The 14,507-nt window shown below is 49.0% G+C and overlaps 1 protein-coding gene across 1 annotated transcript; it reads right to left on the minus strand.

The window, feature by feature from the left end:
- Positions 1-10,417: 10,417 nt before the first annotated feature.
- On the minus strand, positions 10,418-12,271 carry LOC117840719 (benzyl alcohol O-benzoyltransferase). Its single transcript, XM_034721239.2, has one exon. The coding sequence runs from the start codon at positions 12,222-12,224 to the stop codon at positions 10,833-10,835; it is 1,392 nt and encodes a 463-aa protein (XP_034577130.1). The 5' UTR covers positions 12,225-12,271; the 3' UTR covers positions 10,418-10,832.
- Positions 12,272-14,507: the final 2,236 nt, after the last annotated feature.

Consider the following 14,507-nt stretch of genomic DNA (forward strand, 5'->3'; position numbering starts at 1 on the left):
ATCGACTACATCAAAGACCATAAGTTACCATCTGACAAAAGTCAGGCTGAGCAAATCTCCCAACGAGGAAAAAACTACGTTCTAGTCGGAGACAAGCTCTATAGGAAAAGTGCATCATTAGGGGTACTCACGAAGTGTGTCACCCGAGAAGATGGCCAAGAAATCCTGGAAGAAATTCACAAAGGAATCTGTGGCAACCACGCATCTTCACGAACAATCGTAGGCAACGCTTTTCGAGCAGGCTTCTACTGGCCCATGGCGTTGGCAGATGCAAAACAATTAGTCCAAAAATGCCAAGGCTGTCAATTCTTCACTAAACAGCAACACGTCCCTGCCTACAAACTAGTCACAATCCCTCCAACATGGCCTTTCACTTGCTGGGGGCTTGACATGATAGGACCACTACCAACTACACCAGGAGGTTTCAACCGAGTACTCATGGCCATCGACAAATTCACCAAATGGATCGAGGTCCAACCAGTCACTTGCCCCAAGGCAGACCGAGTCCTCGACTTCTTGGACGAAATTGTACACCGTTACGGTTTTCCAAACAGAATCATCACAGACCTGGGATCCAACTTCAACAACCATGACTTCTGGGAATACTGCGAGAATAGTGGAATTGATGTCCGCTACATCTCAGTTGCTCACCCACGAGCCAACGGACAAGTCGAGCGTGCCAACGGCATGATACTCGAAGCTCTCAAGAAAAGGCTACACGATATTGGCAATACAAAAGGAGGCAAATGGCTCAAAGAGCTACCTAATGCTCTGTGGGGACTACGAACCCAACCATGCAAGACTACCGGGTTCTCCCCCTATTTTCTGGTATATGGCTCAAAAGCTATCTTACCCATGGACGTCATGTGGTAGTCTCCTCCAGTCGAACAATACGATGAAGGAATGGCAGAAGAAACAAGACGCACGGATCTAGATAGTCTAGAAGAAACGAGATGCGCAACATTAGTTCAATCAGCCAGATACCTCGACGAGTTAAGACGATACCACGACCGCAATGTTAAGGAACGATCCTTCAACTTAGGCGACATGGTCCTCAAACGAATCCAGGACACATCAGGGTTGCATAAACTCAATTCACCATGGGAAGGTCCCTACATCGTATCCAAGGTCATAGGACCCGGATCTTACAGACTACAAGAACTTTCAGGAGAACAAGTACCAAATTCCTGAAATATAGAACATCTCTATCGCTACTACCCATAGTAGACAAACGTACTCGAGCCTTCGTCTCAAGCATCTCAAAAAAAAACTCATTCCAACTACTCGGAGCTAACAGCCCGAGTACCGACTACAGATGCTCTACTCTTGACACAAGACTTTACCAAAGGTCAGCAGGCACCCCAGCCTCAGTACAAGTTCCAAAAACTTCAAAAGGCAAAGCAATTTTCTACTCGAGACCGATTGAAGCAGAAAATTTTGAAGTTACATGTGATTACTCATAATAGAGTAAGGGTACTCAAAATACAACATAACAGCACAACAAAGACTACAAGCAATTGCCTACTGGCGGTCTGCATTTAAGACTCAGACTTTTACAATATCACAAGGCCACACAGGCCCAACGACTACTACAAAGGGAAGGGCCCACACGCAAGGAAGCTGCACAAAAAGCAGCCATATCCAGGTCCTCCTCCCAAACAACACCAGGTACTCCTTCACCGCCGCTACCTCAACAGCGGCAACGATGAATCCCGAGTGCTGCATAAGGGAGAAAAAACAAAACTGCTCTCTTGCTAGCCTTGGCGAGCCGTCCCACACTTCATGCCACACCTCCACCTCTAGGAGAGCCGGATAAAGACCACGGCACTCATCACCCATCACTCGTGAGTTTCAGCATGGACTTAGCTGGATCACGAGCTGCAAGATGAGGCACGCGATGAACCCTCCTACGAGGATTCTTCTAGCATCGCGGCTATCCCTACGAGCGCTAGAGTCTGTGGAGGGAAGGTGGCTCTAATCTACGAGGAATCTTCTAGCACCGGAGTACTCTTTGAAGGCTCTCTATAATCAAACAACAGCAACCGAAAGCAATCCATCACTACTCAAGCCTTCTCTCGATCGACCTCCATGGCAATCTATTTATAGCCGAACGCCACAACTACCAACCACTCAGGAGTTACTATTCACTCGTGACAACAAAGGTACTGATGAGTCAAGATGATCTCTAACTCCATTCACGTGAAAGCGTTCACGCCACAAAAGACAAAAGAGTACAGTACACCCGTGCACCCCCCCCTCCAAGAATAAAGGGACAGAGTACTTGACAACCATGCGACTACTCGACTAAGTACTCAGAGTTGCTCCCAATGGCAAAGGATGGACAATCATTAATTTCAAACAACATTCAAAACATTGTCTCGAGTACTCGGCAGATTACAAGGCTACACAAGCCTAAGGCTCCTCCAAAGATACAAACTTAGACATCTTCGAAGCAATTGGCTCAGCCTCCTCAAGGTATCGCACATAAGCATCCTCTGTACAGTTTCGAGCAACGCCATCACCAGCCGCCGTCAAATTCGCATGTGGGTAATAAGACTTGACCACCACAAGGACTTGTTTACAAACAGCCTTGCAGAGGCCAGCAACCTTGCCCGGAGCAATCTTCAACCGCTCGACTAGTGAACAGGGCTCTGCGTCATCCTTAAGAGGAGCAATGGTATTAACAACATCTTGAGCGCCATCAGTCAACTCTTGGAGCTCACCTCGAAGCCTTCCTAAGGTCCAGCCTTGATCCCTACACGCTACCATGGCCATAGCAAGCATAACTCTGTTATGGTTCTTCCTGTCCCTCTGATGCTCGCATGCAACCTGAGCTTCAGCCAGTGATGCCTGAAGATGATTAGCCTCATCAGCTACTCGGTCATGCGCGTTCCTCCAATCAAGAAGCTAGCTACTTGCAACAGCCTCTTTTCTCTTGAGCTCTGCAAAAATCAACAAGTTCAAAAACCCCGAGTACAGTCAGGAAATACTCAAAGAATCGCAAGTACTCACCTTGATACTTGTTGTTCAAAGACTTGTAGCGATTCTCCAACTTCTCTTGCAATACCTTGTGATCACTACGCTCAACGGCAAAAGACTTCGCAGCCTCCTCATGAACCTTCAAGGACTCAGTGAGACGGCTGCACTCTTGCTCCAATTGTGCTAGCCGCTACACACAATCATTTCGCTCCTGGAGGGCCCGAGCATTACTTTGAGCTCTGTCATATAGATTCTTCAAATAAAAGCAAATCGTCAAGTTTTCAGCAAAAAATAGTCAGACAAAAGAGACAACACACCTGAAAACTCCGAAACTCCGACTCCGACGGAAGCTCGAGTACTGGACCTTCATCATTCTTTACAACATGAGGCTCTGGAGCTGCACCCAAGGTTGTACCTAAAACGACACAGATTAGTCATTTCAGGGCACAATACAACGACTACAACACCTGTATCTCGACTACATACCTGGTGCACCTTCCTCATTGGCCTTAGCCACATCAACTAAAGCCAGAATACCACCAGTAGACGTTGAGGAGGGTACACCACTAGAACCCGAAGGAACCGCAGGGTTCTCCACTAAGCGGAGTACTTCTTGAAGCATGGACATGGTGGCACCAAGACGACTAGTGTCAACTTCGGATACATCATCAACGGACAAATCAACCAAAGGAGCATAAATAGTAGTCGAAGGACAACACTCCACTCCTGCGTCCACAGGGATAGTGTCCTCCGTATCCCTACATCAAAATACAATGTCATCACACACCTTTTAGAAAATTTGAAGATACATTACAAAGAGATTCAAAAACTTAACAAGATGACCATGGCGGCAATTGCACGCGCTTCTTCTCAGCAACAGGCGGTCGAGTACTCGGCAACCTAGGGTTAGCCGAGGGTACAACATTTTCGCAAGTCCTGGAAAAATCAGAGATAAGACTACAGTAATTTTGGACTAACAACAATAGTCAAAAAAAAGCTCACCACTAGTGATCACATTGGACAACAAGGAGCCAGCAGCAATCACTGGCGATTCTACCTTCGCAACATCCGCCACCCCAGCAGGCAAACCTAAAACTGCCTGGTCAGGGACTGGCAACTCGGTAGCCGACGGGGTTGGGACTGCTGGCTCGGGGGCTGCTCCAGAGTCCACAAGCGGCACCCCCACTAGCAATTCTTCAACAGACGCAACACTAACATCATCCTTGGCGGTAGCAACTACCTCATTAGAAGTAGCCTCATCACCATCAAGGGTCACGTCGACAACCTTCTCAATCAACTAAAATCATCAAAGGATTACAGGACAACTCTACCAAAAGTTACCAATGAATGCACGACTACATACCTTGGTACTCTGCGACCTCTCAGGGGTCAAACTCGAGGTTGAAGCAGACTTCACAGCAGGCCTCTTCCGAACTACTCGACGTTTTTCGCAGGAGGAGAAGGCTCATCTTCTGATTCATCAACGACTAACTCCTCCTCAGAATGCTGGCCGGAGAGAACCCGAGACTGCAAACGAGTTGTTACTCAAAGATGTCCCAATACCTCGAAAAATACAAGTCAAGAAAAAGAACATACATCTTGTGGCCCATACTAACTATCAAATTGGCGAAGGGCTCCAGGAATAACCGGTACTCCCTGATAATTCCTGAAGAACTTTGCTAGCAGTGCCTCCACATCATCATCAGATATATCGTCAGGAGACATACACGATAGATCATTAAATCCCGAGTACTCTGAACCCGAGTGAGCCCGCTGCTGCAAAGGCTGAACTGTCCTCTTAAGAAAACTGGCAGCTACATTAATACCAGTCAAGCCCAGCGACTTCAACTCGGCAATCTAACTCAACAAGTTGGCAAACTCAGGAGTATCTTCAGGCTCGCTCACCCAATTCTCCGCATGCTTCGGGGCATGACCAGTGACCATAGGTAAACGAGGGTCATGATTCCCAACATAAAACCACTTCCTCTTCCGGTCACCATGGGAGTCCATCAAGTTGTAGTCCAGATAAGCACCCAAGTTCCTAAGTTGGAACCCGGCACCTCCAAAAACTTCTGTCCTAATCACACTAGGCTGAGGCTTACAACGAAACAGTTTCCTAAAGAGCTCAAGACTAGGAGGAACACCCAGGTATACTTCACAAAGGTGTACAAAGATGGACATATGAAGCACACCATTGGGGTTCAAGTGAACCAACTGAAGCTTATAGTACTCGAGGATACCTCTAAAGAAGTCGGAAGCAGGCACTGTCAATCCCCTCTCAACAAAGTGCGCAAGCATGACAGTCTCGTTTGGAGGCTCCTCAAACTGCCACGCGTTGCCGAAGGCAAGCCTCCACTCCAGTTGAAGTTTCGGCTGCAAAAGCTTCGCATCAACCAAAGCCTGAACAGCCACTTCCTTCATCACAGAATTCTGCCAGGTGACCCCAGGCGGCGGCAGTGCAATCTGGTTCATCGGACCGCACTTCGGTGCCGGCAGCACTAGCTCCTTCCCCTTCTTGGATTTAGATCTCAACTTACCCGCCGCCGCAGCCTGGCCTTAAGTTTTCTCAGGTTTCTTCCCCATCTTCTTGGTGCGCACCAGACGATCTCGGAGATAGCAAAGAAGAGAGGAGTCAACCTTCGATCTCTCTCACAAAGCAAAGCAGCAATGGCGGTGGCGGCACTGGAAAAATGCAACGGCGCAACGAGGAACAGGAAGAAAGGGGGAAGGACCAAAACAGATTTGCTAAAAAGAAACGTAACCCCAAACATAAGGGGGCTCTCGTTATATCTCCATCACCTCCAGATTCCAAGTGTCAGTTACGCAATGGTCAGATATAAACCAGATTTATTGCCATAATATAAACGCATACATCCCAGGCCCACCAGTAGGCCCTGTGCGGCCCACTAAAGGGTGTACTCGAACACAGTCAAGACTAGGGGACACGTGGCAAGAAGCGTGTCCCCCTCGGACTAGTTAGGTGTGCATATGGAAACTACTCGGTCTACACCGAGTAGAACTCTGTAATCATACATGACTAGGATTCAAACTCGTAACCCTGCTCTCACGAGTATATAAGGGCGGGCAGGGACCCCCTCAAAGACAACTCCTTCAACACACCCAAGTTCAATACAATCAACTCACAGGACACAGGGTATTACGCGATCTAGCGGCCCGAACCTGTCTAAATCGTGTCCCTTGCGTCACTGTCGACTCTTTGATTCTCGACGGCCCTTACTGCACAAAAGACCACCTAGGGTACCCCCTAGGCAGGTTGTCGATCTAAAACACCGATAGTTAGGGCATTGTATCCAAGGGAAGTGGGACCTGACCACATGCCTGGGGATTGATGGGGACGGCTGATATGTGTGGACCCGTCGTGGTATGCACCTATCATGGGTTTAGGTTCACCTTGCAAGGTTAAAACCTCGATTTGAATCGTCTGCCTCTCACAGTTTGAGACTGCTTGATCACTATGCTACACTGAGTAAGAAGTGGAACAAAGGATGATGATTAATATTGATGCTTGAATTAAATTTCTTGATCACATGCTTGATTAGAATAGGTGCTTACCTAGAATGGTTAATTAACTAGAACTTGGAGCTAAAATTTGAATGTAAGGACCTACTTTAGAAGCTTTTGGAAATACAAACCCCTCAGCCAAAAAGTCTTGCATGTCTAGGAGTCGGTGAAGTAGTTACCACCTGATGGGTAAGCCTTGTTGAGTATTAGTATACTCAGCCTTGCTTGTGGCTTTGTTTTTCAGTTTTGTTGTTGACTTGGTTGCCAGTGTGACTTGACCATTTCAACTCCCTCCGGGTTGGACTATTGAGTGGGACCCGTCCTCGGTTGGCGAGGATCATGGTGCTTGATATCATGGCAGGCTTCACCATGGTATTGCTGTATCGATGTTAGACTTCCATTTTATTCCGCTACTTTGAACTCTGAAACTCTACTTTATGCATGTGAACTTTCAGCTTGTAATAACTCAATGTGTGACCTGTAGTAATGAATCTGGATTGTTGTAATCTCTGGACTCGTCTTCGTGCAAGTATGCTTTATTTCGATCTGAGATAACTAGTTTGATCGGGTGAAACCCGACGGACTACCATTTTAATTCGGTTAAAGTGACCATTCGCCTTTGAGGTGAGGTTGAGTACACTTTAGTCGGGTTAGTCCGGGCGGTTCCGCCATAGAGAGTGTAAGGATCGATGGCCCAAGAAGGGGTTGAATTGGAACCTTTATAAATTTTTAGAACAAAGAAAGCATACATTAGCCTATAATTCTATTTGCCCAATCTACTAGGTCCAAAACTAGAAACTGACCACACTATTAAGAATGAACTTAGCAGGAGAGTCACACTATCATGATCATCAGTTCCTTAAGCAAGATCAAGACAACAGGGAGCACAAACAAAACAAGGGCAACTAAGATAGGTAAAACCAAGAAGTAAATGCTCAAAGTAAGTGCAAAAATGAAAATAAAGAGGACATGAAGACACTGGATCTTTTCCACGGTATCGAGGAGTTGACGCTCCCCTTAGTCCATGTTGGAGCACCCACTAAATTTTGCTCCCCCAAGCCATGAAGACTTGAGTGCTTCACTAAGGTAACCACTTTTCCATCTCCGGAACGACGGACTACGTACCTTGTACAAGATCTTATTCTTGAGGCTTCCACAATCTTCAAAAGCTCACCATGAACTCCAAGGACACCAAGACCATTTAGGTGACATCAGTCACCAAGAGTAGAAGCCTCGAATGCTTCACTTGATCAGCACTAAGCAAAGATATGTCCTTAATCTTGAGATTTGCAATTCACTAATCACTTTTGTGGCTCTAGCACACTCTCAACTGCTCATAGGTTACTTGAGGTCTTCACAGTGTCAAGAGTAGCTCAAATGACTAAGGGAATGGGTATATATAGGCTACAGCTCAAGAGACAGTTGTTGGAAAAGAGCATCCAGAAAAACAGCACTCACTGGATCATCCGATGCCTCCATCCCATAGCGTTGGAACATCAAGTCACACACCAGTCCAAAATATATTCGTTAAAAAATATATTCAATAGTGAAAATTTCATTTTGGCCCAAATTTTTCTAGATGATTCCAAAGAAAATATGCTTAGTTTGACGCTTCATCCAGTGGGCATCAGAACATCTGGTGCACTAGAGGATTTGGCTAGAATGTCTCTGGACGATTTCAACATAAATATGCCTGCTCCAATGGTGCCCCTTGCCTAGCATCGTTACCTCTGGTGCTTCGAGTTGAATTGCACAAAATTAGTCCGATGCTTTGCCCATTGTTTGGGCAACGGATCATCTGATGCTTAGGGTTTCAATCCTGCATTGTCTATTGCTTCGATTGTCTACTGAGTTGGGCATCAGATCATCCGATGCTGAAGACCGCTCAGGCCAACTCCTAGAAAATTGCTCAGACTTTACTAGAAAACACACTGTGTGGAACATCTGATGCCCCCTTTTTGTTTTCAACTCATCCAATACAATCTCCTTTGAGTTTTTTGCCAACTTCTTTGCTTCTCAAGTGTTTCCATTGGTTGTTTGAGCTACCAAGTGCTAGAGTATGTCAAGTCTGCATCTTTTTCATGGTTTGTCTCATATGATCAAGCTAGTAACTTGAGATCCCTTTTTTATAGTAGAGTCATAGAGCTACGAACTAGCAAAACCTATATTACACTAAGTGTACTTCATCTTCTCGTGACACTTAGTTCTAGAAAAATCCTTACCCTTCATGCATTAGCCCTTTGGTCGCTTGCTAATTCAAATTGAGGGGTCACTTTCCATTTAACTTATGGCACAATAACCAATAATGATTTCCTTCAAATAATGGGGTTAGTCACAAGTATATGATTATCATTTATCATCGAAACACACCCTTACAAAAGGTGAGAAATGACCTAGATGATGCCAGCGTGCTTCAATCTCCCCCTTTTTGGTGATAGATAATAAATAGATATAAAAGATTTGAAATTAAGCGCACTACTACTAATCCATGAAAGTAAGATAGACAAGGTTAAAAAGAAGCATGCGTTAACAGAAAGTAAAGCACATACATATATAGACATGTCAACACACCATCATACACAAAGATCCAAATAACATGCCTATGCATGAACATCCACAAAAGAACCAACAAGCTCCCAAACAAGCTCCACCTATCTCTACTCCTCCTATCTATCTGCCCCTTTGGCAACAAAGCACCAAAAAGGAAGCTACAAATCTACTCCTGCTGGGGCGGAGAAGGTGGTGAAGCTGCTGCAGCTACTTTGGAGGGATGCACCACGTAACCCGAGATGCCGGCATCGAGTTGTCATTGGAGGCCGAAGCTGAAGTAGTAGGAGAGCCCTCGGGACTAGTGGGGTCTGCTGGAGTGGAGGATGCTGGAGCTGAAGGAGCTATAACCGTGGTGACAGGCTTAGAAGAAGAAGTGACTATCATGTCGACTTGAGAACCCTGCACCTCAACCTTAGAAAGCCATTTCTAAGTGAATCTACTTGGTGACTGTGCAGAGAGTGGCAGTGGACTCATTAAGCTCCAAGGTCCGAGGTGTCACAACAGATGGGAGTGGAGAACTAAACCTCGGACCACCAAGAGAGGGCTGTGGTGTCTGCTCGAAGGTGAGTGAAGCTGTCGAGAACGGAGCTGTCACCTGAGTCAACTACGGCTGTGTGGACTGACTCTATCGGAGCTGCTCTAGAAACAAGTAGTGCTGTTGGTACTGGTCACGCTGCGGCTCCAACATCTGAGGTAGTGAGAACACCCCATTCTGTAAGAGTTGCGAGATAGGGAAAAAGGCCAAGGGTGTCTGCACAAAGCTGCCAACCGGAGGAGGTGGAGTCAGGGGTCATGCTGTAGCTGCTGAGAGGTAGGAAGTAGAGGTGGCTCAAGCCCTGCGTGACAGTACAACTGTTCCGTGCAGCTAGAGTAGAAGGTGAACATTTGTAAGGTCTTTATCTGATGTTGAAGGAGCTGCTGCCTCATAGCCTCCTGTTGTTGTTGAATCCCCCTCAAAGTATAACCTGTTGTGTCTCCTGCTGTCAAGCAAGCTGGGCCTGCATCTGCTGTTGCCTCTCATCACTAACCCTCTGCTACTCGGCCAACAACTAAAGTATAGCTGTGAGTGCGTTTGACTGAGTGACCTGAGCAGCTATGACTGGAGGAAGTAGAGGCGCTGGCTCGCGCTGGGTAGGAAGAGAGGTCCCTACCTCATCATCATGAGCTCAGCAGACTGGAAAGCTAGGAACGTAGTCCTCATCCTGGTTAGACTCCTCTGAGTCCGTAGCAAGGTAAGCTGGCATGGGAGCCTCTGTTATAGCAAGTGCCTCGTCCTGACGGGCAGCCTCGGCACACAGCTGGCTCGTCAAGCTGCGCACGTGCTAAACGGAACCCATGTGAACCACAGCGAGCGTCGTTTGGCACAGAAGGGCAGTAAAATCTAAAAGTTGTCTGTGAGCGCTCCAAGTTGAGCATGTACCGCAGAGCCAATAGAGAAGCTAGAATCTAGCTGATCCAATGGGCGTACGACTGTTGGAGGTTCATGCTCAGCCAACTCGTAATAGCATCCTCAAGCTCCCTCACGGCAGCCTGCGCTGGGAGCCTAAATCAGTCGAGCCCAATCCGTCCGAGCAGCCAGGCCCATTTGTACATAAATATATAATCGCGCAGCACTTCATCATGCTATTCAGCCAAGTTTTCATTTTTCGGAAGTACAAGCTTTGACCGTTTCATTTCTCTTCCAAAAGAACAACCAAAATTATTGCAGTAGCACGGTAGGAAATTAACAGACGTTTTTATTTGATCCATCACTACGCCCGTGTGCGCAGGTTTGGTTGGATTCAGAGCGCGGACCTGGGCTGCTGCCTCACGGCGACGTCGACGAGCGGGCGCTGGAGCAGCTTGCCCATCTCCTCGGCGAACCTCTCCATGGCGGGTCGGGGCAGGCACACCGGCACAGCGATGCCTTCCTCGCCTCTAGCGTCCGTAACCGACACGAAGTAGCTGGCAACCCAGGCGAGGTCACCGCCGACCTCCGCCGGGCCGCCGTACACCGGCCTGTCCCACCCAAAATCCAGGCGCGCGGCCGGGGCTTTCCTCACGTCTGACACCACGTACGTGCGCACGAACGACACGGGCGGCCGCCCCCGTAGCACAACGAGATCCGCAACCGACCGTATGTACTCCATGTCCACCTCCTCCTTGGCCTTCTTCACCAGCTCGATCGCGTAGCCGAGAGGGTTGGCGCAGAGAGCGCCGGCCGTCGAGACGGCGACCGGGCCAACGGCCGCGTTGCCGTAGTAGCCCCTGGGGATGCCGCCGCCGCCCCTCGCCGTCCTGATGCCGCGGACGTTGACGGCGCACATCATCCGCATCTCCGCGTTGGCATCAGGGGCCAGCGCCACCGTGCGGCACTTCCACAGGCACCCTGCCAGGACGTCGAACGTGGTCGCGCTCGCGCGCAGCTGCGGCGGGTCGACGAGGTCCCGGAGCGCGGCCACGTCGCGGGGCGTGAAGAACAAGCAGCGGTGCGCCAGGTCGTCGAGCGATGTGACGGTGTCGTCGGTGCCCTGCGCCTCGTCGTACTCGCGGTGGGCGAAGCTCGGAAGCGGCGGGTCGCGCGCCATCAGCAGCTCGCGGTCCCACACCGGCCGCACCGTCGGCGCCAGGGCGCCCCGCGCTAGCTCCGCCACGGCGGCGCCGAACTGCACCATCCCCAGCCCGTCCGCCATCGTGTGGTTCACCCGGACGGCCAGGACAAAGCCTCCACATGCAAGCCGCGTCACCTGGAAGAGCATGAGGGGCGCGTCGACGATGGCGAACGAGCCGGGGACGTCGAACAGGAGCTCCTGGAGGCACGGGAAGGGCGGCAGCAGAGGTTCACCCAAGTGCTCGAGGCGGACGTCGGCGTCGGCCTCGATGAACAGCACTCCCTCGCCGGTGCAGTCGACGGCGAGCTTGCCCCCGTCCACCTCCCTGAGCCGCCCGGCGAGCGGGTAGTAGTGCACCAGCGCCCTCGCGACAGCGTCCCGGATGACCTGCACGGGGTCCCGGCCGACCATGGCCTCGTTGCGCCGGTAGAGCAGGATGGCGGGGACGTGGAGACGTACAGACTCCTGGTCATCGATGTCGGAGAGGAGCTTCAGCTCACGTGGCGTTGGGGCTGCCGGTGCCACCAGCTCTGCCGGTCGCCTGCGCACGGTGAACTTCAACGCCGCCGTCAAGCCCGCCATTCGTACGCTAGCGCACAACAGAATGATGATGGTGAGGAGGTGACAAAGTGTTTGTCGTGTGTGTTGCTGGTGCTGCAGGTGTACATCTATATATAGAAACAAGCACACTACTGAGACTGCGAGATTAATGGCTAAGCATGCATGGCAAGCAAGTAAGGATTAAGGATAGCTACTGGCCAGATGAGCTGGAGAGCGCAACGTGGCAAGCCGTTGCACGATGTGCATCGAGTCCTTTGACTCGGGAGTTATGATAAACCGCACGAGGAATAGAAATCAGGGAAATGCGCAGCTCATGCGCCATGAAAATGATTCTGCGTTTTCCCCAACAAAAAAAAAATAGTCAGCGCTCATCACCATGCATGCGATGCGCCTTACAGATAAGAAAAACAAATCGACGAATCCGGCCATGATGCCCATGAGATTATCTGTATACGTATAGAGATTTGGATTATCAGCTAGCAGCTCTATGTCTCATGATCAATCACTCTGGACAGATTATACAATAGATTTAGAGGGTGTTTGGCAGCACTCTACTTTATAAAAATTAGCTCCACTCCACGTGGAGTTAGGGTTATTTACCCACCATTGCCACCGGTTACACAACTTACCCGTTCATTTCTCATTTTTTTATCACTTCCCCGTCGCCGTTTCCTTCCTCTGCCGCTTAGCCTGCCGCGGCCGGCTCGCCTCTGACTGCCCGAACGCGCCGCCCCTGACTGCCAGACCGCGCTACCCCCGACCGCTATCGCTCGCCGTCGCCGGCCCGCCCCTGACTGCTAGACTCTGCCGCCCCCCACTGTTGTTGCCAGCCTCGGCCAGCTCGCCCCCGACCGCCAAAACGCGCCTCCCCTGACTACCGGAAAGGGCCGGAGGTGGGAGAGCTCCCCCAGGCACCCTCCATGGCCGGCAGGGGGAGCTCCCCAAGCGCCGCAGCTAGGAGCCATGGCCGACGAGGGAAGCTTCCCAGGTGCCGCGGCCGGTGCCCATGGCCGACGGCGGTGACGCGGCCAGGGTGTAGGCCAGCGAGGGAGAGTTCCCCCAGGGTGGCACTTGCAAGCTACAGGACGCCGGCCGAGCTCAAGCTCCGTGTGGCAGCGGGTGAGCAAGATCCCACGTGCTGCTGCTCTTGCAATTTGCGAACAGGAAGAAAGAGGAAAAAGCTAGCTGAAGCCTGCTGATTGCGTGCTCATGTAGATGAGATTCGTTTTCATTGTCATTTCCGATTGATGAGCAAGATTGTTCAACATTTTGTAGGATAATTTCTCATAATACATGTAGCACTATCTAAAATTGAGAAGAGAAGAGAAGAGAGAGGAAGAGGGGTAACTACTCGTTCAGTTTAGCAACCTTTTGTGGATATTACTCATTTGTTTTCTCTTTGGAACCTCTTAAGGTAGAAGAAGCACTTGATGATCTGGATTAGGTGATTGCCATGCAAGAAGAACTAAACAACTTCACAAGAAATGAGGTATGGGAGTTGGTTGGGAGACCAAAGCAAAATGTGATTGGCACCAAGTGGGTATTCTGCAACAAACAAGATGAGTATGGTGTGGTCACAAGAAACAAGGTAAGATTAGTTGCACAAGATTTCACCCAAATTGAAGGTTTGGATTTTGGTGAAACCTATGCACTCGTAGCTAGGCTTGAGTCAATTTGTATTTTACTTGCCTATGCTACTCACCATGATTTCAAGCTTTATCAAATGGATGTGAAGAGTGCATTCTTGAATGGCCCCCTATCCGAGTTGGTGTATATGGAACAACCGCCGGGGTTTGAAGATCCAAAATTTTCAAATCATGTGTACAAGCTCCATAAGGCACTCTATGGGCTTAAGCAAGTACCTAGAGCATGGTATGAATGCCTTAAGGATTTTCTTCTTAAGAATGACTTTGTAACGGGGAAAGCCGATTCTACTCTCTTTGCTCACAAAGTTGATAAGGATATATTTATTTGCCAAATATATGTCGATGACATTATATTTGGTTCTACTGACCAAAAATTTTGTGAGAAATTTAGTAGGATCATGACCAAGAGATTTGAAATGTCCATGATGGGTGAATTGAAGTTTTTTCTTGGATTTAAAATTAAGCAAATGAAGGAAGGGACTTTCATATGTCAAACCAAGTATGCAAAAGATATGACAAGAAGTTTGACATGGCCGATGCTAAGCCCATCAAGACACCCATGGCATTGAATGGACATCTTGATCTCAATGAAGAAGGAAAACCGGTTGATCAAAAGGTATATCGCTACATGATTGGTTCTTTACTTTACCTTTGTGCA

This window comes from Setaria viridis, chromosome 9, assembly GCF_005286985.2.
Source record: "Setaria viridis chromosome 9, Setaria_viridis_v4.0, whole genome shotgun sequence".
In the NCBI taxonomy this organism is placed as follows: Eukaryota; Viridiplantae; Streptophyta; class Magnoliopsida; order Poales; family Poaceae; genus Setaria; species Setaria viridis.